The sequence below is a fragment of the Balaenoptera ricei genome, chromosome 3 (genome assembly GCF_028023285.1).
Source record: "Balaenoptera ricei isolate mBalRic1 chromosome 3, mBalRic1.hap2, whole genome shotgun sequence".
In the NCBI taxonomy this organism is placed as follows: domain Eukaryota; kingdom Metazoa; phylum Chordata; class Mammalia; order Artiodactyla; family Balaenopteridae; genus Balaenoptera; species Balaenoptera ricei.
Genome location: NC_082641.1, coordinates 179,156,297 through 179,179,961, shown reverse-complemented (window position 1 = coordinate 179,179,961; position 23,665 = coordinate 179,156,297). Strand labels below are relative to the sequence as shown.

Genomic DNA, 23,665 nt, shown 5'->3' with positions numbered 1-23,665 from the left:
GGGATTCAGCCCTGACCAGGATCATGCACAGAGCCGGGCATGCAGTAAGCACCCAATTAATGCTGGGCATCTCGTTTAAAGAGGATGGTGCTCAGAGCACCCGAGCCGACTCCCCGGTGCACCCCACAGCAGCCCAGCAGGGCAGGGATTTAAGCTAAAATTTGATGAAGCCCCTACTGTGTGCCGGCTGCTGGACCAAGCCTTTCACATGTTTGAACTGGTTTCCTGCCCACGCCAACCCTATGAGGCAGCGACCAGCACCATTATCCCCATTTCACAGAGGGAAAAACTCAGGCTCAGAGAGGTTAAGACACTTGGCCAAGGTCTCACAGCACAGAAGGGTGTAGTTGGGATTCGAACCCAGGCCACGTGGCTAAACTGCCTCTTGCTGACATTTACCGGGTGCCCACAATGTGCCATCTGTCAACGAGGCTGCACAGCCTAATTGAACATTTTGCAGATAAGCAAGCAGAGACCCAGAGAGAGGCTGCCCCAGTGCCAGGCCACTCAGAGAGCCAGTGGGGACACCAGGTGGCAGAAGCAGGACCTTGAGTGGGGGACATGGACAGGTCCCCGGGGCTCCCAGCCAGCCAGACAGGGGGTGCTCCTGGGTAATTAATTTTAATCACTGTTTGGAAACTTGGCTGCCAGGAGGCAAATCGGAAGCAGCAACTTGTAATTAGGAATAGGGAAGGGGGGCGCTGCTTTCTTGGTGATGCGGCGACCATTCCGAGGAAATTAAAGTGTCATTTATGCCCAGCGGGTAATTAGGGGGCCTGGGAGGGGGCCACTCGAGGGGGCTGGGGGCTCCTAGGGAATCCGGGATGGCGCTGGGGCTTGGGGGTCCGGAACCCACAGATTCCCAAGTGGGGGGCCCTGAGCCGGCCTGGGGGCAAACGTACCCCGGTCTCAACCACAATTTGGAGGAAACACAGAAGAGCAGGGTGCTGCTCTTGGGACCCAGCTTTGGGGGACAGAGGGGAGTAAGGCTCGGCTCTAGGGGGCTCCACTGTAGGGAGGGCAAACAGATCTGGTCCCCGCCCTTGTGGTCCTCGATCTGGAGGAAGCAGAAGATGGTGAGCCCGGCCCCTCTCACTCGGGGTTCTGGGAGCCCTCCTCTCCCCCAGGCTGATCCTCCCAACCAGAAGTCCCCCAGTCACTGTTCCTCCCTAGAGGCCCTGTCTGGGAGGCCACAGGGATCCCCAAGTGGGATGAGACCAGAAAGGCAGGTCTGGAGGGGGACACCGCTGAGCGATGCTGGGCGGGAGGCAGGAGGGGCCGTGCCAAGTGCTGCTGGGAAAGGAAGACCTGGCGATGAACTTGAAGAAGACAAAGGCGGGAAATGGGTCCTGGGGGATGGTCCTGGGGTCGTAGCGGACCACAAGTCCTGGTGAGTCAGGGCTCAGGAATGGTGGAGATGCTGGCAGAGTGACGTGGGTTCTGGGGGCTGGGACGTGAGAACTGTGCATCAATGGAGCAAAACGGTGAGGGGACAGGGGCCCCCGTTTTGCTGAGTGACCTCGGGGAATTTGCCACCCCAATCTGTGCCTCATTTCTTCCCAGACCCTGGGACTTAGACATTCAAAGGGGAATAACAGCAAACATTTATACAGCACCTATTGTGTTCCAAGCCCTGTGCAAAGGGCTTTGCAGAAAGTACTGGTGGGGTAGGTAGGAGGGGTTTCCTCACCATTTTACAGGTGAGGAATTGTAGGCAGCTCAGAGTGGGCAAGTAATATGCCCAAGGTTGCACAGCTAGGAAAAGGCCAGACTGGTTTTTGAACCCAGGCCATATGGTCCAGACACACACTCTTAACCTTAACACTATGTGCCCCCAGAGAAAGGGGCTCTCAGTCCCCCACATCTAGCAAGTCCAAAATCTACCCTGATCCACACATTTCTTTTCCCCTCTACTGCCTCACCCTGGCTGGCCCCCATCATGGTTCATCTGGACCAGCACAGACCCCTCCACCCTGGTTCCCCAGCTCTGGCCCTTGCTGCCCACAGTCTGTGCTCCCTGCAGCAGCCAAAAGGCACCTGTGAGCACTTGAGTCAGGCCCCGCCTCTCCTCTGCCCAGAGTCCTCCAGGGCTCCCACCTCACTGGGATAAAAGCCCAAGTCCTCCCTGTGGCCCACAGGGACCTGCATGACCTGCGCCGTCCCCTCCCTGCCCTCCTCTCCTCCCTCTTTCCCCCTTGCTCCCTCTGCTCCAGACACAGGGGCCTCCTCACTGTTCCTCCAACACACCATGCACGGTCCTGCCCCAGGGCCTTTGCACGGGCTGTACCCTCTGCCTGGAAGGCTCTTCCAGTTCTCTGCATGACTGGCTCCTTTTCATTTTCCAGGTCTCAGCTCAAACACCACCTCCTCAGAGACACCCTCCCTGACATCATCAGCTAAAAGAGCCCCGCCCTTCTCAGTGTCATTGTCCTCGGGGCACTTGTTATACTCTATTCACTTTCTTTCCTTAGTGTTCATGTTCCCATCTAGTGTGAGCTTGGCAAGGGCAGGGCCTGGTCTGCCTTGGTCATTGCTGGGTTCTCAGCACCTGGCACATAGTAGGCAGTCATTAAATATCTGTCAACTCATGAAATGAGAGCAAAGACCCCACAGCTCTCAATGAGATCAGGACCAGAGGCCACAAGCTTCTGCTTTTCAAAATTATTCCTTTTTTGGGCTTCCTTGGTGGCGCAGTGGTTAAGAATCCGCGTGCCAATGCAGGGGACACGGGTTCGAGCCCTGGTCCGGGAAGATCCCACATGCCGCGGAGCAACTCAGCCCGTGTGCCACAACTACTGAGCCTGCACTCTAGAGCCTGCGAGCCACAACTACTGAGCCCACATGCCACAACTGCTGAAGCCCGCGCGCCTAGAGCCCGTGCTCCACAACAAGAGTAGCCACCGCAATGAGAAGCCCGCGCACCGTAACGGAGAGTAGCCCCCACTCGCCGCAACTAGAGAACGCCTGTGTGCAACAACAAAGACAAACACAGCCAAAAATAAATAAATAAATAAATAAAATTTATTAAAAAAAATAATTATTCCTTTTTCTAGAGTAAGAAAAGAACAGGTCCAGACCTGGCATTTTCCCTGCATCCTCTTGTTTAAATGTTCAACCCTAAGGGAGAGAGAATAGCATCCATGTTTCACAGATGGGGAAACTGAGGCTTAGAGAGGGGGCATGAGGGGGTGAGTGAATGAAGAGATGAATTCCAACCCAGGTAAGTCTGCTCCAACTGTTGTGGCAATCTCTAAAGACAAAAATTCAGAGGGGCTGTCTCAACTGCCCCAGGGGATTCTAACTGGGCCTTCAGGAAAGGGAGAAGGTTCTGAAACTATCAGAAAACATGTGGTTTCCCCCCTGGTGAACTCCTACACATCCGTCATGGTCTTAGCGGCAATGCCCCTCCTCGATGCATCTTCTCTGATCCACCGGGAAGAGCCAGCTTTCCTCAGCCCCATTTTGCCCCAACTCTGATCCCATGTAGCCAAGAGGGCCAGGGTCTGCCTGTTTCCCCTCCCTGAGCCTGGAAGACCCTTGAGGGCCAACCAGGCACTAGAGCTAAATCTCCCTCTCTGCGATCCCAGCATCACCCAGCCCAGGGCCAGGCACACGGAGGCCACTGGGAGCATCTGTTTAGTGACTGACCTCCCCTACCGCTCTGGACCAGGTCTCCCCCTGGGCCCTCCTGAAAACCCATGTACCCACAATCCTCTCTGGGATCCTGCAGTTGGGAAGTTCTCTCCTAGGTCAGCTCTTGGAAGGCAGGCTCAGCCTGGGACAAAATGCATCCTGGGAAATGTAGTCCTCACTAGACTGGGCTTCCCTCCCAGCAGGCCCTGGGGCTACCACCTTTGGACCCTGGGGCCAGTGAAGGAGCTTCAAGGGTGGCTGGTAGGGGGCCACCCCTGTATCCCTGCCCAAAGAGATGGAAGAGGGGTCCTTGGCCTCCCAAGTCACCTCCTTAGCACATTTTAATGCCTGCCACTTCATCTGGACATCCCTCAAGGGCAGGTGATGAACGACTGTGATAATAAGAGAGAATTATGTGGCTCAGGCCCAGACCTCTCAGGCCACACATCAAACCCTGGCTCTGGCAAGCCAAACCTACACCGATCACAATGGTGGGGGTATCTAGCGTGCGGGTCTGTCCCCTGAAGCCGACTCCTAGATAATTTGACCACGGGATGTGGGGCAGGCGGCCGGGGCCCCCTCCCAGGCTGCCATGAGCCTCAGTGTCCCTGTTTCTGCTAAATGAGGCCCCACCCACGGTCAACCCCAATCACCGCTGGGTCTTGGATGAATCAGTCTGAGAATCTGCAGCCCCTTAAATGGCTAAGGATTTTGGAATCACTGTATCCTAAACATTTTTCCAGCATTCTGGAAAACCTGTCTCCTGGTAGTTATCCTTCCCCACGGCTGCTCAAGGTCTGAAACGTGGCCCATTCCCTCCCCTGCTCTAAGATCTTCGATGGCTCCCTATTGCCCTCGGGATAAAGCCCGCTCCCCAGCTTGGCATCCGCGGCCCCTGTCACCTCTCAGGCCTCATTGTTTATTGTCTCCCACCCTTAAAATAGCCCAGTCACTCAGGAGTCCCCCAACACACCCCTCCGTGGTTTTCCCCACTGCTTCCTTCACCTGGAATCCCTGTCCCCCTCACCTCCTGGCAACCGCCTTCTCACCCCTCAAGGCCAGTGCCAGCATCCCCTCCTCCAGGCAGGGGATGCTGGCACTGGCATCCCTGCTTCCACCTGTCCTGACCCGGGCTGAGTCCTCTCTGGGTTCCCCATCATCACCTGGCAAAGGGCAGGGCACACAGGACAGGGCCACACCACAGGGTCAGTTAGGGACACCCTCCTTCCCGGGAGATGGGCAGCGACCGGCACATCCTTCAGCCCCGGGGGACCCAGCTTACCTGTCCCGCCAGCTGACGTCAGGGTCACCTTTGCAAGGACAGCTTGATTTCTATCTTCCTGGTCCAGCCCCCCGTAACCCCAGCAACTCTCCGCTCAAGCCCTGGGCGGCCACTGAAGATGCCAAACCCTTCTGCAGCTCACATCTCCAGCACCTTCTTTGACCAGAGGACAGAAGTGAATGGCCCCTCCCTGGTGACTCAATACCTCCGCTGGGAGTCGTGCTCTCACCTCAAAGCAGAGGAGGCGACAGGACCCTTAGGCCCCATGGGTGCTCAGCCCTGGCAGAAGGCAGGTGGGGACTGGAGGGAGAGGTTACAAATCCAGGGTATTCCTTGGGACCTCTCTCTGCCTTATCTCCCTCCACTCAGGTCCTAAAACCTTCTGGGGAGATTGCAGCCCAGAGAGGGCTAGAGACCTGTCTGAGGCCACACAGCAGCACCCCTCCTCTCAGGCCCCAGCCTTCTCTATGATGCTTTTTTTTCTTTTTGGAGAGGGGTGGGGCGTTGGAAGCTCCAGGTCTAATTTCTGCCCTGCCCAGGTTGGCTGGGTGGGGGGCCGGGGTTTCCAAGGAAACCTTTGGGCTGGCATTTTGGGTTTCAGCAGATGTGGAGGCTCCTTTCCCCCTTGACCCCATCTAACAGTCCCAGCAGTGGAGAGGCCTGGCTTCCCTCTCCACCCATTCTGCCGCCTCCCTGGGCCTCTGTCACCCTGTCTGTTCTTGGGAATGGGCCAGTTCAGGGTGGACACGCTACAGTTTAATTAGTCTCCTGCCAGGCTGCCACCTACCCGATATCCAAGGTCCGCTGTGCCACAGGGACCCCCCAGCTACCTTCCCTAAGAGCTCTGGACCCCCTCCCAGGAGAATCCTGACCCCACCTATGACTCCCAGCCTGTCCCCACACCCTGTACTCTGTCTAAATAGAGTTTCAGCAATTGCTCAGATACATTCAAAAATTTCATCCTTGAAAGAAAACATATCTACTAGGATGTGGGAAAGGGACTGGCCAGTGTCTGTAGGGGAGGGGATGCCCCGGGGGTACTGAACTTTGATTTTGGAGAGTGCGCTGTACCCTTGAGAAGCTGAGGGAACCCAGAAAAATATGAAGCAATGCAATTTTGCAAACTGGGGGGCCCTTCTGAAGCCCCAGCCATTAGTCCCCCCCCTTCCTCCTTAAACCCAAAAGAGACCCCCAAAACTTAAGGGCCCAATCCCCTAACCCCAAGCCCTAGTTCCCCTCCAGTCTGGGGGTCAAAGATGACAGCCTCACGGGGAGGATGCCAAAGACCTCAGCCAGAGAGGGCCAAACAGGGGTTGAGGGTCTGGGAATCGCCCCCAGCCCCAGGACGCTTGCAAAAACTCCCAGCTTCAGCGCCTACAAGTCCGGGCAGGGGCAGAGCAGGGCGGAGGTGCCCCAAACTCGGAGGGCACCCCGAGGGGGAGAGCGGGACAGGGGGCACGTGACCCCCACCCTGGAGACCAATCAGCGCCCACGGGAGGGGGCCACACTCGGCGCCCCCCACCCCTCCCAGCGCTCTCGGAGAGAGACGCTTTCTTTGTCCCTTTGTCAGCTCTTGGGGGGCCCCGAACCCCTGGGCTCCCACTGCAGCGGGGGGGATCCGGACCGGCTGACTCTCTCCCCCCCGCCGCGGCCCCTCCCCCGCGGCCCGGGCCCTGGACTCCTTCTGGGCCGGGCGTGAGACTGGAGAGGGCTCAGGGGCGCCCAAGGTGCGGCGGCTGGACCGCGGAGTGGGGCGGAGGGGCCTCACCTCGCCGGGACCACCGCACCAGGCCCGGGGGGCCCTCGACTTAGCGCCCAGGGCCCCGCCCCCCAGCATCACCTCCCACCCCCGGCCAGCAGGCCCCCTGCCTGCCCTGAACCCCCCACCTGGGCCCAAATCCAGCTCCCCAGCGGCGCAGCCGCGAGCCCCCATTATTGTGCCTCCTACGGTCCCCCCGGACAAAACCTCCACCCGTTGCGGTGCCGACAGAACCCCCATTATAGCTCCACATACAGGCCCCCAGTCAACAATCCAGGCCCCCCCAGCTGCGGTGCCATTAAACACCCCCATTATGGAGTCTCATTCAGCGCCCCAGGCCCAAATCCAGACCCTTCAAAGCGTTGTTACTGGACCCCCATTATATCGCTCCATACTGCGACCCCCCTAAAATCCAGCCCCCTCCCCAGTTGCGTTGCCGGCAGATCCTCCCGTTACAGAGCTCCACAAACCCCCTCTCCGGCCCCAATCCATCCCCCTCGCAGTGGCGGGGCCCCCAGGCCCCCCATTATAGCGCCTGACCCGGCCACCCCAGCCAACAATTCAGCCCCCAGCTGCGTGCCGACAGACACCCCCGGGATAGTGCCTCCCCAGCCCCCCCTCTTGCAGACGCCCCGGGGTGCTTACCTCGGAGCCGCGGCCGCCGCGAGTGCGCGGGAGGGAGCTCGAGGGCGGGAGGGCGCGGGTGGGGGGTGGGTGGGGGGGTTCGTGCGCGCACCTGTCCCGGCCCGGCCGGCTCAGCCAGGCATCCCGGGGTGGGGAGGGGGGCTGGGGGCGCGCGCTCTCCCCGCCCCCGGGCCCGCTGCGCTGCGCTGGTGAAGGGGGCTCAGCCCCGGCCCCCGGCGCGCTGGCGTCGGCTCCGGGGGGGGCGCTGCGCGGCCGCCGGACCGGGGGCGCGCCGCGGCCGCATCTCCTCTGCCCGCCGCGGCCGCCGCTGCGACTCGCGACTCTGCCACCTCCGCCCCCCCTCCCCCCCACCCCGGCAACCCTCCCTTACCAAGCCGGGCCGGAGCCGCGCAAAACCCGGCCCGGAGCAAAGGCGGCGCGGAACGGAGGGCGGAGCCAGGTGGGCGGCCGGCGGCGCTGGGGGCGGGGGCGGGGGTGGGGGGGGTGGAGGAGTGACCCAAGAGAAGGCACCCTGCTTTTGTCCCGGTGGAGGGCCTGATCGCCGCTCCCCTCCCCAAATTACTACCCCGGTCCATTCTGGCCAGTCCCGCATACCCAGAATCCATCCTCTATCGGATCCGCGGGGAAGATGGGGATGCTGCGGCGGCAGGAACTCCGGGGGTCTACATGGCCCTCTTCATATATGGGGACATTTATTCAATCCACAAGCAGTATATTAAACAATACTCAGTAGACATGTAAGGAAACTGAGGCATGGGGGGCGTCTTGTCCAAGGTCACCCAGTTAGAAAGTGGCAGAACTGGGATTTGAACAGAGCAAGCTGGCTGCAGAGACCATGGCTATCTTCTGTCCCAGCGCCCATGGGGCCTGACGGGAAAAGAGGTTCCCAGGGGGCTGCAGCATACCCTCAGCCGGTGGGGAGCACTTCGGCCCCCTGCCTTTGGGACTCCAAGACAAACTGGTCTTCCTGTTTCCGAGACCTCCCTGTAACCTCCCTGCCCCTTTGTGACCTTAGAAAGAGAGCTCCTCTCAGGACCTCAATGTCCCTCTCTGTCCAAAGCACCTCTCCACATGGGTGTGACTGTGTATGTCTCCCCCACTGCGCTGCACGCTGTCCCGGTCCCTGTGGCATCTCCAGTATACAGGAGGTGCTCCATAAAAGTTTTACTATTGTGTATTTATCTAAGTGACATTTCTTGCACACCTGCTGTGTGCTTATGTTTGATGCATACATAGCATTGTTCAGTCCTCAGGACAGCCACACGAGGCTCCCACAGATGGGAAACTGAGGCACAGAGAGGTCGACCAGCTTGCATAAATCCTCTTGCCTTTGGTTATTGAGCACCTTTGGTGCCTGCCTTGCCCGCTGAGTCCCACCCAGGGCTCCCAGCAGTCTGGGGGCTCAGGCAGGCTGTGTGGCTTCCCAGTGGCGCACACACGCAGTGGGACATTGGATCCTGGGCCACCTGCAGCCTCCCTGGCATGCGTGGAGACAACCCGGTTCTTCCAGGCCCCCAGCAGCTGCCCAGGGGCCGTCCTGGCGACCACAAACCTCTGCTAGCAGCCAGGCCTTCCTGCCACCAGTGGTTTTGCTCTGACCAGCTTTCCAGCTGAGCCAGAGTCCCAGGCAAATCAGCCAAGCACCTGCCTGCGTCTGTCTGGACTCTACCCCCTTGCCTCCTGCCCCCTGGGGAGACTGAGGCCAGCCCAGCACCGGGGAGCGCGCTAAGTCCCAGCACTTCAGCTTGGTGTCCAGGCTCTGCACTCCCCTCCCACCTCTATACCATTCCACGTGCTGTGCCCTCCCACTTGCAGTCTTGGCCCCACTGGGCTCCTCGGCAACCTATTCCATCAACAAACATCTAAAAAAAAAAAAAATAAAAAAAAAAATAAAAAAAAAAAAAAACAAACATCTATTGAGCATCTACTGTGCGCCAGGTCCTGGACTGAGCAGTCAGCAAGGCAAACTGGCTTCCTGCCTACAGTCTAGCAGGGGAGACAGAAGAATCAGTGGCTGCCGAACTCAAGGTACAGATACCTGCTGAGATAGACGGGGGGGGGGGGGGGGGGGCATTGTGCGGCCCAGGAGGTCCATGAGGTGATGTGGGGGCCATGGAAGGACGACAGACAGATCTGGCGGAGTACATGGGGTGCAGGGGGTGGTGGGAAGGGTATACTAAGCAGAGGGACCCGCTGGGACAAAGGCCCTGAGGGAGGCCCCACCCCCGCGGGCCGGCTCAGCTGCCGTCCAGGCTTCGGCAGTCATGAATGGGTCTTTCATGCCCCGGACCAGGGCAAGGTCAGACCGGGCTGCTCCCTCCCCCGCCCTGGGCTCCTGACTGTCTGAGCCTTGACCTGGAAGAGGGTGGCAGGAAGTTCACAGCTTGCCCGCCGGGTGAGCCAGGGAGGCCCCGGGAGGGGCAGGGCCTTGCCCGAGGTCACCAGCGCCAGCAGAGCCCTCCAAGCTGTGTGACTCTGAGCAAAGCCCCGCCCCTCTGGGCCTCAGTTTCTCAGGTCACGTTGGGCAGCTCTGCGCTCCCGTCCAGCTCCGACCCGCAGGAATCCAGGGCGGGTTTTGAGGGTGCCCGCGGCCACCAACACCTTCCTCCCTGCGTGTCCAGGCCGCGGCCCCGGGTCCGAGGGGTCCCGGGGAGACCTGGAGTGGGTCACGCGGCCTTTGTGTCCCCCGGGATGGGCTGAGGCTAAGCCTGGCCTTGGTGCCTGGCGCCTGCGGGGAAGGAAAACCCCGCCCCGCTGCCTGCGCGCCCCCCATCAGGGCTCCCCGCCTCGCCGCCCTGCTGTGTGACTCCCGCCGGCCCCAGCCCCTCTCTGGGTCGCGCTGGAGCCAGGCGGATGGGCAGAGGCTCGGAGGGGTCAGCTGGGTCCCGCGCCCCCTTCCTGGAGGGTCCCAGCCTTGGTTTCCCCAGTCAGGTCCGGGCCCTCTTTTAAGCCCAGGTTGGGGGTCTTAGCTGCTCGGTCGCGCCCCCTGGTCCCGGCTCCGGCCTGGGAATCTCTGGGGGGGGGGGGCTCGGAAAGGGCAGCTCCGATTGGCTGAGGCCGCCTGTGACGTCAGGGCCTCCCCGAGCCCCCTCCCCCCAGAGGCACGTGGGGGCGACCGCAGCAGGGGAGGGGCCCGGGGTCCGGGCGGATTCGGGGTGTCCCCCCAGTCTGAGCCTGCAGCTGGTTAGCGCAGACGCGATTCTCCTCGGACAGATTTTTCCCTCGTCCCATATCCCCCTCCAGCCCCCCCCAGAACGGCAGCTGTTCCGGCGGCAGATGCGCTGGCTAAATCCGCCCAGCTGGTCCCTCCGCAGAGCTAACCGCCTAGAGCCCATGGTGGGGTGTGTGTGCATGTGCGTGTGTGTGTGTGTGTGTGTGTGTGTGTGTGGGGCATGGCCTTGACCCATCCCTGCCTCTTGCCCTTTGACCCCAGCCTGCTCTCAGGGCAGGCTGAGGGGCTCCTCTCTGGGACTCTTCTCCAGATTCAAAAATAGTCCTGGGGCCTTTGGAGCATTTGAGGGACCTGGTGCCCAGAGAGGGTGTGGCCCTTTCCAGAGACCACACAGCACCCCTGGGCTGGGAAAATGACCCATTTTGTGCATATAGTAATAATGATAATGATGAGCTAACATTTATGGAGCACCTACTATATGTAGCCCCATGATTCCAGAGCATGACTACTGTTATTGCCCCATTTTCAGGTGTGGTAACTGAGGCCCAGAGAGAAATGGCTTGGCCACTCACATAGCCAGGAAATAAAACTGGAATTTGAACCCCATGCTTTTAATCGTTTCCAAGGGCTCAGGGACCTCCTAGCTTGGAAGGTTCTTTTTAAAATTTTTATAATTAATTTATTCTTATTATTTGTTTATTTTTAGCTGCATTGGGTCTTCCTTGTTGCCCCCGGGCTTTCTCTTGTTGCGGAGCTCAGGCTCTAGGCGCGCAGGCTTCAGTAGTTGTGGCGCACGGGCTCAGTGGTTGTGGTGCATGGGCTTAGTTGCTCCACGGCATGTGGGATCTTCCCGGACCAGGGCTCGAACCCGTGTCGCCTGCATTGGCAGGCGGATTCTTAAACACTGCGCCACCAGGGAAACCCACCAGTGGTACTTCTTTTATCCATTTACTTGTTTCTCTTCCCATTCCTGCCCCCTCTTCTGCCCCACCCCTGCAATCAGCTCTGCCAGGGCAGGCCAGAGTCTGCCTTGGTCATGGCTGTGTCCCCAACGTCTAGAACAGGGCCTGGCACACAGTAAGCATTCAACAAATGTGTTGAACAAATGAATGAATGAATGGGGGCCTGAGAGCTCTGCCTTCATTGTACAGATGGGGAAACTGAGGCCCAGCTGGGCAGGAGCCCAGGGTCACTCAGTCCCCTCGGCAGCAAAATGGGGCAACATGAGGCCACCTCTTCAGGCGGGGGGAGAGGTATCCAGTGAAGTAATAACTTCAGGAGCACTTATTAAGTGCCTGCTGTGTGCACTGCATAGCTCCAGGTACTGTACACATTTTGAGCCAGAGCAAGGATTTAAACCCAGGATGCTTGGCCCTAGAGTTTGCCCGAGTCCCCCTCCATTTCAGTGGAGAGGGTGAATGCCAGGCCTGGGCACACAGTAGGCCTTCAGCCAGGCAGCCAGCGGGGATGGCTGGGGGCTGTCCAGCCTGAGACCCTCTCTGCAGCCCCTTGGACCCAGGGCTGTGGCTTGAGCTGACTGTGTGTCTGGCTGGAGCTCCAAGCGCCAGACATACCCCCGGGAAACAGTAGAGAGAGAAGCAGCAGCATTCCCTGCCTGATTTGTGAGTGGAAATTAGAGCAATTACAGTGCTTCCTCCCGGTCAGAACCAGTGACATCCCCAGAAAGGCATGGGTGTGTCCAGGGTCCTCCCAGAACCCCCAGCCCCAAGGCCTCATCTGAATATGCAAATGAGGCAAGGGGCACCCTGGTACTCAGAAGGGAGAAGTGGTGAGGGACCCAGGGACCTCTGAGCTCCCTGGGGTCTGTCCTGGGTGTGGATAGGAAACTGAGGCACAGAAAGGGCAGGAAGCCAGCATCACTTGGAGGGAGGTGGAAAAGTATCACATTCTCCCTGTTCAAAATCCACCCTCCCCTGAGCTTCCTGTTCCAGCCTAGCAAACACATAGAGCTCAGCCCCACCCCAGGATCTTTGCACTTGCTGTTCCCTCTCCTTGGGAAGATCCTCATGTGTTTGGCGAATATCCTTTTCTCCAAGAGGCCTTTTGTTAATTCATTTTTTAATCAGTGATGGAGTGGTAGAATGGGCGTGGCCACTGCAGGAAATTTGACACCTGCTACAACATGGACGAACCTTGAGAACGTGATCCTCAGTGAAAGAAGCCAGACACGAAAGGATAAATACTGTCTGATTCCACTCATAGGAGGTCCCTAGAGGCGTCAAATCCATAGAGACAGGAAGTAGATGGTGGAGGCCAGGGGCTGGGGGAGGGGATGGGGGGGTCAGTGTTTCATGGGGACAGAGTTTCAGTTTGGGAAGGTGGAAAAGTTTGGGTCTAGGTAGTGGTGATGGCTGAACAACAATGGGAATGTCCTTCATGCCACTGAATTGAACATTTACAAATGGTTAAAATAATATTACATTAGGTATATTTTCCCACAAAAAAAATCAAATCAAATCAAAACTGTTATGGGAAATAAAAAACCAAAACAGCCAGTGGCAGTAGAGGGTGTGTGTGAATGACCTCATCTGGTGGCGATTCCGTCATTGCCACCAAGGCTCTCGACTCAAGTGACGCTGATGTCAGTGTGTGGAGGTACAGTTGGCGGGCCCTGAGCTCACCCTCCATGCCCAGGCTCCTTGTGCCCTTTGGGACCTGCCTGGGACAAACTCAGCTTTGGCTACAAACACTCTGCTGCGTTCAGGAAGCAGAGCCGAGTCCGTAGGTCTTGACCCTCATTGGCCTATTTATTCAGCTGACTTTATTGAGCACCTACTGTGTACCAGGCTCTGCTGGGTAGTGCTGGCGACACAATGGTGACCAAGACAGAGCCAGGTTCTGTCCTGGCAATGCTCACAGCTCAGGGCAGGAGAAGATGAACTTATTTAATGAGTATGGATTGAGTACCTACTGGATGCCCCACTTGTTTTAGTCACTGGGGACACAGCAGCAAACAGAATAGATAGAAGTCCTGGCCTCGTGGAGCTGACGTCCCAATGGGGTTGACAGACAAGAAGCAACATAAACGAGTGAGATCTATGCTGGGCCAGATGGTGCTAAGGACAAAAATTAAGCAAGGAAAGAAGATGGGAAGTGCCCGAGTTGGGGGAGATATTAGGCAGGTAGTCAGGGGACGTCTCATGGAGGAGGTGACATCTGAGCAGAGACCTGAAGGAGGTAAGGGAGAAAAGCATGCAGGTATGTGGGGGAAGGGAGCTCCAAATGGGGGGAACGGCCGTGCCAAGGCCCTGGGGAAGGACCGTTCCTGACCTGCTAGAGGAGGAGCAGGGGCAGCATGATCTAGGGGGAGAGAGGGAAGAGGTGATAGGGTGTGTGTGTGGGGGGCAGGTCATACAGGGCCTCGTGGGCTGTGGGGACCACTTCGGAATTCATTTGGTTCCTCAAAGACCCCAAGCTGTCTTGGTCAAGGCACTTGGTCTCGATCCCAGCACTGCCCAACACAGACCTGGCACACAGTAGGCACTCAGTAAAGACAATGGAGTATTGGCTAAGGTCCAGGCAAGTGTCAAGGAAGCCTCCTTACCTCCAGGGTCCCGTGGAGCGGTGGGCCAGTTCTCATCCCAGACCTGTCCTGGAATGGCCAGTGAGGCCAGCGGTTCCCCTTGTCCTGCCTCAGTTTCCCCTGCAAGAAGATTCCAATAGGTTATGATCAGAGTGAAGGTGGGAAGGTCACTCCACTGATCCAAGTGTGTGGTGGGGAGCAGGTCTGCCCCCAGCACGCCCTGAGGTGGGCAAGGGACCCCTGCCGGGCCCTCCTCCCTCATTCCTTCCAGTCGCCCTCTCTGCTTCTCTCCTATCCTCTCTGTGTTTCTCCATCTCCCCACCCTCTTCTTCATCTCTCCATCTTGCTCGTTTACTGTCTTGGTCTCAATCTTCCCCCAGGTCTCCAGATTTCTATCCCCCACGCCCACCTCCTGCCCCTTTTCCTGCTTGCCCCCAAGACTGTCCCTCTACCCCCAAAGATCCCCAAGAGATGTGGGCTGAGACAGCTACCCACCCACCCTCCAGCTTCCAGGGTCCCTTAGGCCATTGGGGAATTTGTTGGGGGGAAGGGGGAGGAGAAATAAATACTTGTGTCATTTACATAAAATCTGCATCAATTAGCATATTGATTACAAACAGTTTTGTAAGGGAAATATCAATAGTAACTTGAACAACAAATGAGGCAGGCAGCCTCCCCAAGGGAGCAGCTTGTCACAAGCCCGCCTATTTTATAGACAAGGAAACTGAAGCCCATGGTGGGTGAGGTCTCTGGCAGGGTCTCTGCCCTCTCGGGGCATTCATGGACAGACAATGAAGAACCGTGTGAATGACTAAAATAATTTCAGATCATTATAAAGGCCAGGAAGAAAAGACGATGAAGAGCAGCAGCTGTCTGGAGGCATCAGGGAGCGTTTCTCAGATGAGGTGACTTTTGAGCTGAGACCTGAAGGAGAAATAGGAACCAGTCTGGGGAAGAAGAAATAGGGGAAGGGCAGAGGGAGCAACATGTGCAAAGGCCCTGGGGAAGGACCATGTTGGAGGAACAGCCAGGAGGCCCGTGTGGCTGGAGCACAAAGAATGAGGGGGAGAGAGGGAGGAGGGGAGGGCAGAGAAGTGTTGGGGACATGGGGAAAAGTTTGGATTTTATTTCAAAGGCACTAGGGAGCCATGGGAGAGTTTATAGTGAGCAAGTGACATAATCTGATTTAACGTTTAAAAAGGTCCCTCTGGCTGCCTTGCCGAGACTGATGCACCCAAGGCAGGAATAGGCCCCAGGGGAGGAGGGACTAGTCTGGGGGAGCAACATGGGGGCCTAGACCGGGACAGGGGCTGAGGAGGTGGAGAGAAATAGGCAGATTTGAGAGGCCTGCTTTTTTTTTTTTTGGCTGCCCTGGGCGGCATGTGGGATCACAGTTCCCTGACCAGGGATTGAACCCACGCCCCCTGAATTGGAAACACAGAGCCTTAACCACTGGGCCGCCAGGGAAGTCCCTTGAGAGTCATTTTGGATGCAAAGACTTGGGGAGCAAGGAAATGGGAATCATCCAGGAGGACTCTGAATTCCTCCCCCTGCAACCTCCTCCCCATCTGTCCCATCTTACATTGGGTTCAGCTCATGTCACTTCCTCCAGGAAGCCCTCCTGACTGCCCTGGCCAAGTCTAAACTGTCTGCCTTGGTCCTGCCAGCTTCCCAGCACCCAACACAGTGCAGAAGCCCTATGTGTTCCGTGAGAAAGAGGGAAGATTCCAGGGTTCTGGAATTCGAAGATTTCTACAAACCAGTAACCCTCACCTCTGGGCTTAGAACCTCATCTGCACCTCCCAGGGACAGGCCCAGTGATTCCCCTCTTTTCTCAGTCCCCTGGCAGGGGAAGCGGAGGGCAGAAGAGGTTGAGCTCATTGGGGGAAACCGAGGAACTGCCAGCAGCTTTCCCCACTGTTTTCCAGCAGGGGTCCTTGGGGTTGGTGGCTTCGGCCCAGCTACCACAGTGGGAGCCTAGCCAGGAAAGATCTGGAGAGGGAGAGAGGCAAGGCCAGGAGGGGCTAGAAAAGTGTCTATTTTTCCTCCTGCAGCTGTATTTATAGATTCCCTTTGATGTCCCAGCGGTTGGCTGACCTGGTTCTCTGCTGCTTAGGGAAGACAGGTTCTCGGTGCTGCTTCTGGGAGCTGGGCGGGGGCTGCCTGGATGTGGAGAGCCAGGTGTGCAAAGACTGGGCCCCCAGGCTTGGGGCTGGGGAGGCAGGGAACTTGCCTCAGTTTCCCCATTTGCAAAATGGGGCTGTCAAGGTACAGTTCTCAGAAAGTTGAAAACATAAACTCTGGTCAATGATTAATTAACTCATTATTCAGGGAACCAGTTAAATGGTCATTCTCCGCGAGAGGGGGCTACTCTTCCTGCGGTGCGCGTGCTTCTTATTGCAGCGGTTTCTCTTGTTGTGGAGCGCAGGCTCTAGGAGCGCGGGCTTCAGTAGTTGTGGCTCACGGGCTTAGTTGCTCCGTGGCATGTGGGATCTTCCAGGACCAGGGATTGAACCTGTGTCCCCTGCATTGGCAGGTGGATTCTTAACCACTGCGCCACTGGGGAAGTCCCCAAGCTGACTCTGAGAGCATTTAAGGGACTGGGTATTTATCAGGATTTTTTTTCTTAAGAGTGTTAGAATAAGATTAGGCTGGGTACAAACTAGTGAATGTCCTACATGCAGCAAAACCATAATTGGAGTTTTTTTCTACCAGACAGAAACCTACAAGTTAACTGTAACTTACCAGGGCCTGGGCTCCTACCAGATGACAGCAAGCACTTTCTCATAGAGCAATGCTCATCAGTAGAACTTTCTATGATGATGTGTGCTCAAAGTTATACAGCTTTGTAGGTTTGAACAAATTGCTTATTCTCTCTGGGCCTCAGTTTCCACATCTGCAAAAAGGGACTTCTATTAGCAGTCTCCACCACCTCATTTGGTTTGGAGGAGAATTAAATGAGCTAATCCACGTAAAGCAGGCACCCAGTGAGGATGCAATAGGTGTTACTGTAGTTATTACTGATTGGGTTATTTCACCCTGTGAGTCATATAACCTTGCTCTGTGCCTCAGTTTTCACATCTATAAAATGGGGTCAACAATACTTGGGAACTCAGAATCCTGCTAGAAGATAGAGTTCATTCATAGAAAGACTCTAAACATGGCCCCGGGCACATAATATGCACTGAGGATGTGTCAGCTGTTATCATTATTGGTGGTGGCGGTGACCAGAGAAGCTGACTAACTCTCCCAAGGCCACACAGCCAAGCAATGCCAGGGCTAGGAGTTGAAGTGGGGTCTTTCCAGCTAAGGTTGGTAGCGGTGCCAGGGCTCTTCACAGGGTCAAGAGGGATGCCGGTGGGTCTCTGAAGACCCGGCGCCCAGGCCCCAGGGTTAAGCCCCCGTGGCAGCTGAACTTCCGTGCATCTACCCCTCTGAAATCCCTGGGAAGCAAGGCATCAGGTGTTCCGGAACAGGCGCCTGCTCTTGACAGGCGGCCGCACACATGGAGGGACAGCTGGTGGAGGACGGGTGGGCAACAGGGGCACCTTGGCCAGAAAAAGAGGTCACGAGCTGCCCCAACCCACTCATCCCCAGGCAGGGGCCACAAAGCCTTCTCTTTCATGATAACCCTCAAAACCTCAATTCCCTCATCAACATTTGGCAAATATTTATGGAGTACCTCTTGTATACCAGGTGCCCTGCCAAGCCGTTCCGTCGAGCATTGGTAACTAAGCTTCAGGAAAAAACAGTCACTTGTCTGGGTCACACAGCAAATAAACAGCAAAGCTGGGACTGCAAGCCAGGGGCTCTTGCTCCTGCCTCAGGACCTTTGTACTTGCTGTTCTCTCTGCCAGGAACACCCTCTCTTGGCCCCTAATATCTTTAGCCTTCAGTTTAGATGACACGTCCTGTGGGAAGCCTTCCTTCCCTGACCCACCAGCTCCCTGACCCCTATAGCTGCCTGTGTGCCCCCATCACAGCCCTCTGACCCCCATCACCCCACGGACTATCTCCCCCACTGGACCGTCGTGAGCTGTATCCGCAGCCTCCGGCACAGGCTTGCAGACAGTAGGTGCTCATTAAATGTTTGTTGAAGAATATGAATGAAAAGATGAATGAATGAAGTCAGAATTTCTACCCATCCCCCATTTCAAAATTGGCTCCTAGATCTGGGAAGAATGAGAGGTCTAAGCGGGAATTTGAAGGGGGTATGCATGCCTGAAGGTCTTTCTCGCAGTTTCTGATGAGGAGCCTAGCCCGGGACTGGGTGTTGGAGGTAGGGGATCTCTGCAGGTATTTGCTGGATAACCGGGCCCGCGGGGCGCCCGGGGAGGGCGGAACCTCAAAAGCTCTGGTTGCTCCAGTCACAGAATATGAGGGTGATGCAGCAGATGAGGACGAGCCAGGGAAGCCCCCACCAGCCAAGGAGTCAAGTTTCTATCTGGACAGCCGGAAGGGGCCGTCCCAGGACACTCCCCACCCCAAGGAACTGAAAGATGGGAGGTGGTGCTTAGAAAGAGGGGGGCTGAGAGAGAGGAGGGGGCTGAGATAGAAGAGGAGGCTCAGCCAGGGGAGAGGGTTAAGGGAGAGGAGAGGGCGCTGAAAGGGGAGGGGCCGAGAGAGTGGAGCCGGCTCATAACCGGGAGGGGCTTCAGGGAGGGGTGGGGCTCGGCGAGGGGCGGGGCTCAGAAAGGTGGTGGACCCGCCCGGTTCTGTCCTCCGCTGCGGCCCCAGGACGCCGGGGTCCGGAGTGTATCAAGTCACCGGGTTTCGCATCCACCCAGAAACTTGGCCGCGTCCCAAGAGCTCAGGGTCGCCTCCCATCCCGCTACCCTACCCGCCCTCTTCTCGGGTCCTTCAGGTTCCCTCCGATCCCCCCTCCCCCAAGTCAGCTGTGTCCGTATTTATAGCGGTGCGGGGCCCCGATGTCACTTCACTTCCGAAAGGGATTGTGTCCCTTAGTCCTGCCTTCAGAGCCCCCCACACCTGTTCCCGGCACGAGCCCCGGGGCCGGGGGGAGGGGGCGGCCTCTCCTTCTGGAGCCGCCGTGGGAGAGGGGGCTAAGCTCCCTCGCCTCCGTGAGATCCCTCCTGGCTGGGTGGGTGCGCCTCCCGCCCCTCTCGGAGCCCCCGCCCCTCTTGGAGGCTCTGTCTGATCTCAGGACACCCCTCCCTGCACACCAACCTCGAGCCGCTCTGTTCCCAGGCTCCCCGAGGCCCCAGCCCCGCCTGCCCGCCTCCTCCTCCGGCCTGCCCATTGTTCTGGATCCGGGGTCCTGGGGGCTGGGCGGGCAGGGGTCTGCGTGCAGGGGGCGGGGGCCCGCCGACTCCCTTCCCGTCTCTGGGCAACGCTGACAAACCTGGAGGGATGCTGGCCCCGCGCCTGACACAGAGGCGGCGCTGTTCCCTGCTAGGGGCCGGAGGGCACTTAGGTGACCGCCAGGGAAGGGGATCTCAGGCGGGGTGTGTGTGTGTGTGTGTGTGTGTATGTGTGTGTGTGTGTGTGTGTGGCAGATCTAACTGCCCCAGGTTGGAGAGAGGTTGATGGACGGGGGCCATGGGAAAACTTTTCCCTGCGCCGTCCCCATTGTGTCCCCGACTCATGCAAATCAGACCCTACTGTTTGGCCAGACCCGACAAGGGGTGCTTTACAAGCCTGCGCGCACGTGGTCCTCATAACCTGGATTCTGCAATTAAACCCACCTTATGGATGCTGAAACAGAGGCCGGGAGAGCCTTTGGTGACTGGAGTGGTTAAGAGACCCGGTTCTGGGTGCATGGCCTCACGCTGGAGCCCCAGCTCTGCTATGTCCTCCCAGCACAGCCCAGCGGCTCCTCTGAGCCTCAGTTTCCTCATCTGTACAATGGGCAGATAACAGAACCCACCCGGCGCATGGCTCTGTAGATTCCACTGCTCCTGGGTGGGAAATGATACTTAGCACAGGCTGCGCCTCTCAACTCAGAGAGACAAGGGTTCAGACTCGGGGTGCCACTTACTAGCTGTGTGACTGGCCAGGCCACGGCACCTCTCTGTGCCTCAGTTTCCCCAACAATAAAATGGGGACTATAGGGACTTCCCTGGCGGTCTAGTGGTCAAGACTCTGCGCTTCCACTGCTCCACTGCAGTGGGCACGGGTTCCATCCCTGGTCCGGGAACTAAGATCCTGCAGGCTGCATGGTGCGGCCAAAAAAAAAAAAAAAAAAAAGGTGGGGCGGGCACTATAATAGTATCTAACGCATAAGGTTGCTTTTACAATTAAAGGAGTTACTACGCATACCCACTAGCATGGAACACACCCTTCATAAATGTTAGCTTTCTCTCCTGTTTTCCCTCTGAGTCTGTATTCTTCATGAGAGAGGCTGGTTGTGTGACTGTGAAGGGGTGGTATTCCCAGGGCCTCCCAGGCCCCCAGGCTTAGAGTCAGGGATTGAGGTGGGTGTGTCTGGGACTGGTCCCCCTGCCTGGTGAGTGATTCCCCCATCCCAGAGCCCCTCCAGGCCAGCAGCCCCCAGCCCTCTCCATCCAAGCAGTGGAGGTGGCAGCTTCCCCCTCCACCTGCCTGGCAGTCACCAAGGTGGGTGCCCCTGCCAGGAGCATCTTTCCCAGAGTACAATTTCCTGGTGTGGGGGTCGTGAGAGACCCACTGGAGCAGATTCTGGAGGCAACAGAAGAAAGGGTGAGTGTAAACAGCCGACTCTCGGAAACCGGGTGGTCAACAGAGAGGAATGTGGGATCAAGAAAAGGGTTTTAAAACGTGCCTTGAGGGAATTCCCTGGTGGTCCAGTGGTTAGGACTCCACGCTTTCACTGCCGAGGGTGCAGGTTCAATCCCTGGTGGAGGAACTAAGATCCTGCAAGCGCGGCCGAAAGAAAAGTGCCTTGAACAGTGTAAAGGCTCACAAAATGGATGCAGCTAAATATACTTTTATTAGATAATAATTAAAATCATTATCCTAATGACGGTTATTACCAGCTCCCGATGCTCTGGGCTCCAGAGTCTGTCATCTCCTTCAGCTCACAAAGGAAGGGCTAAAAGCGACAGCACGCGGCCAGGGGCTCACAGCCCAAAGTCTAGGCCCCAGGGTGCCCAAGTGGTGGCACCGATTTCTATTTTAATATGTTGTTTTCAAAGCCCAGGAGGCTGCAGGTTCCTGTCTCTCGGGCTGGGAGCAGTAATGAGGCCTCTCCAGGGAGGATGAAAAGCTAGAAACAGGTTCTAGAAGCTGGTGGTTGTCAAGGCGAGGACAGCCGGGATCAAAGCTGGGAGGTGGGAGGCCCCCAACCTGGCCTCCCCCAGCTGCCAGTTTGCAAGTTCTGTCTGGGAGGGGCTGTGTCCCAGGGCCAGTGTGCACTTATTGAGCACCCACTGTGTGCCAGGCTCTGGGAACTCAGAGGCATCTGTGACAGATATTAATGAAAGAAGTTCCCCAGTACAGAAGCAGCCACAGCCAAGAGAGTTTGAAGGAGGCAGGGAACTGCAGGGGAGTGAGGGGATGGAAGGGCTAGCCTGAGGAAGTGACACTTGAGCTGAGAACAGAAGGATGGGGGGTGGGGGGGGGGGGGCGTTTGCCTGGCAATGGAACAGCAGGGACAAAGGCCCTGGGGCCACATGAAGCATTGACTATTTCAGAAACTGGGTGGCCCCAAACAAACCCATTTTCCTTTTGTTTCAGAGCCTCATTTACTCCATCTGTGGAATGGGAATAATCACAGAAACTCAGAGAATGTACCTCTCCGGGGGTGTCTGAGTGTGTGTGTCCACCTGTGTCCTCCCAGCTCACCCCAACATTTACTCTTTTATTAGGCTTACTCTCCCCCTCCCCTTTCAGAGGTCAGCTCCCCAGAACAGGAGTTTGTGCATATCTTGTTCACTGCCATAATTGCCAGGCCTACCATGCATTAAGTACTCAATCAATACCTGTCAAATGCATACATAATAAGTATTATAGAACAGTGAGTATGCACCAGGCCCTGTGTTAAGTATTTTCTAACTATTAATTTATTTAATTCTCCTGGAAGCCCCATGGATGTGTGTGGGGAAGAGACTATTATAATCCCATTTTGCAGATGGGAAGATTGAGGCACAGAGGGGTTATGTGCCCACGTGTCTCACCACCATGCTACACCGCCTCTGTCTGGACCTGTGGGTTGTGGGCTTGTGTGTGTTTGAGTGTCTGTGTGCATCTTGGTGTGTTCTTTGTTCTTGGTGTCACCAAGTATATGAAGATCAAACATACCAGAGGCTTGCATGAACCTGGGAAGGGAGTCTGAGCCTGCAGGTCGGTGGGTGCCCTAGTCCTGAAGGGAGGGCAGGCCCTCTCTGGTGAGGCAGAAGGTCCAGCCTTCAGGCCTTGTTCCCGGTCCTGGAGCGGGGCTCCCTCCCACCTGCCGTGGCCTGGCCCTGGCCCAGCTGCCGACCTCAGGAACTCGAGTTCCCCCGGGGAGGCAGGCAATCAATTAGAACTGGCAGCGTCGGCCTAAGTAAAAGGCCTGCTTTAATGAGGAGGTCAGAAGGGCTGCTTGGAGCAGGAGGCACTGGGTTGGGCCAGGCCTAGCCAGGGCTACGGGGTCCCGTGGCCACCAGTGCCCACCTGCCTGCCAAGCCTGTGAGTCCCTGTGTATGCTCTTATTATGTTTATCATCAGCAGGCCGGACCTATTTATAGACCTGAGAGGAGCAGCATCCAACTCATGCAAGCTGCAAACATTTACTGGGTGCCGACTGTGTGTTAGGCTCTGTGCTAGGTGCGAGGACCCAGAAGGGGCAAGACACACTTCCTATTGGATCTAGTGGGAGTCACAGACATCACCAGGTAACCCACATAGGGCGGTAAGGGCTGTGATGATGACACACAGGTGGCAGTGGGGACCAAAGGAGGCATCAGGGAGGGCTTCCTGGAGGAGGTGATCCATAAGCTGCGATCTGAAGGATGAATACAAGCAAGTCCCAAAGGAGGGCAGGGAGGAGGAATATCATGGCATGGTTAGGAATGATTCCACATGTTCTGGGTATCTAAAGCTGTATAACCAACTGTGGTAGGCAAAATAATGCTCCCCAAAGTTGTACCTGTCTAAATCCCTAGAATCTGTGAATATTTAACCTGACAGGGCAAAGGGGAATTAAGGTTGCAGATGGAATTAAGGTTGCTAATCAGTGGACAGTTGAGTTAAAGAGATTATTTTAGATTATCCAAGTGAGCTCAGTGTAATCACAGGGAACCTTATAAAAGGGAAGCCAAAGAATGAGAGTGATGTAAAGGCAGAAAGACTCCACCAGCCATTGCTGGCTGTGAAGGTGGAGGAAGGGTTCCCCCCCACCCCCGATGCCCCTTTTCCTTGAGTTGAGGAATGTGGGAGGCCTCGAGAAGTTGGAAAAGGCAAGGAAACAATTCTTCCCTGGAGCCTCCAGAAGGATCAGCCCTGCCCACACCAGGATTTTAGCTACAGAACTTTAAAATAATTTGTGTTGTTTCAAGCCAGTAAGTTTGAGGCAACCTTGGTGTTCCTTGACTGGTAGCCGCATCACCCCAATCTCTGCGTCCATCATCACATGGCTGTCTTCCCTGTGTGTCCTAATCAGCCTGTCCTTTCTCATAAACACACTGGTCATTGGATTTAGGGCCCACCCTA

General features: G+C 56.8%; 1 protein-coding gene across 2 annotated transcripts in view; it reads right to left on the bottom strand.

Annotated features, from left to right (window-relative positions):
* The window catches only part of SEMA6B (semaphorin 6B), a 70,581-nt gene that overhangs the window by 21,055 nt on the left and 25,861 nt on the right, over positions 1–23,665 (bottom strand). The window contains exon 3 of one of the 2 annotated variants that reach the window (XM_059918713.1): positions 14,057–14,155. In XM_059918713.1, the coding sequence (XP_059774696.1) occupies positions 14,057–14,155 (99 nt within the window). Of the gene's footprint in view, positions 1–7,319; positions 7,535–14,056; positions 14,156–23,665 lie in introns of those variants that run through there. The other variant, XM_059918716.1, reaches the window with a different exon arrangement.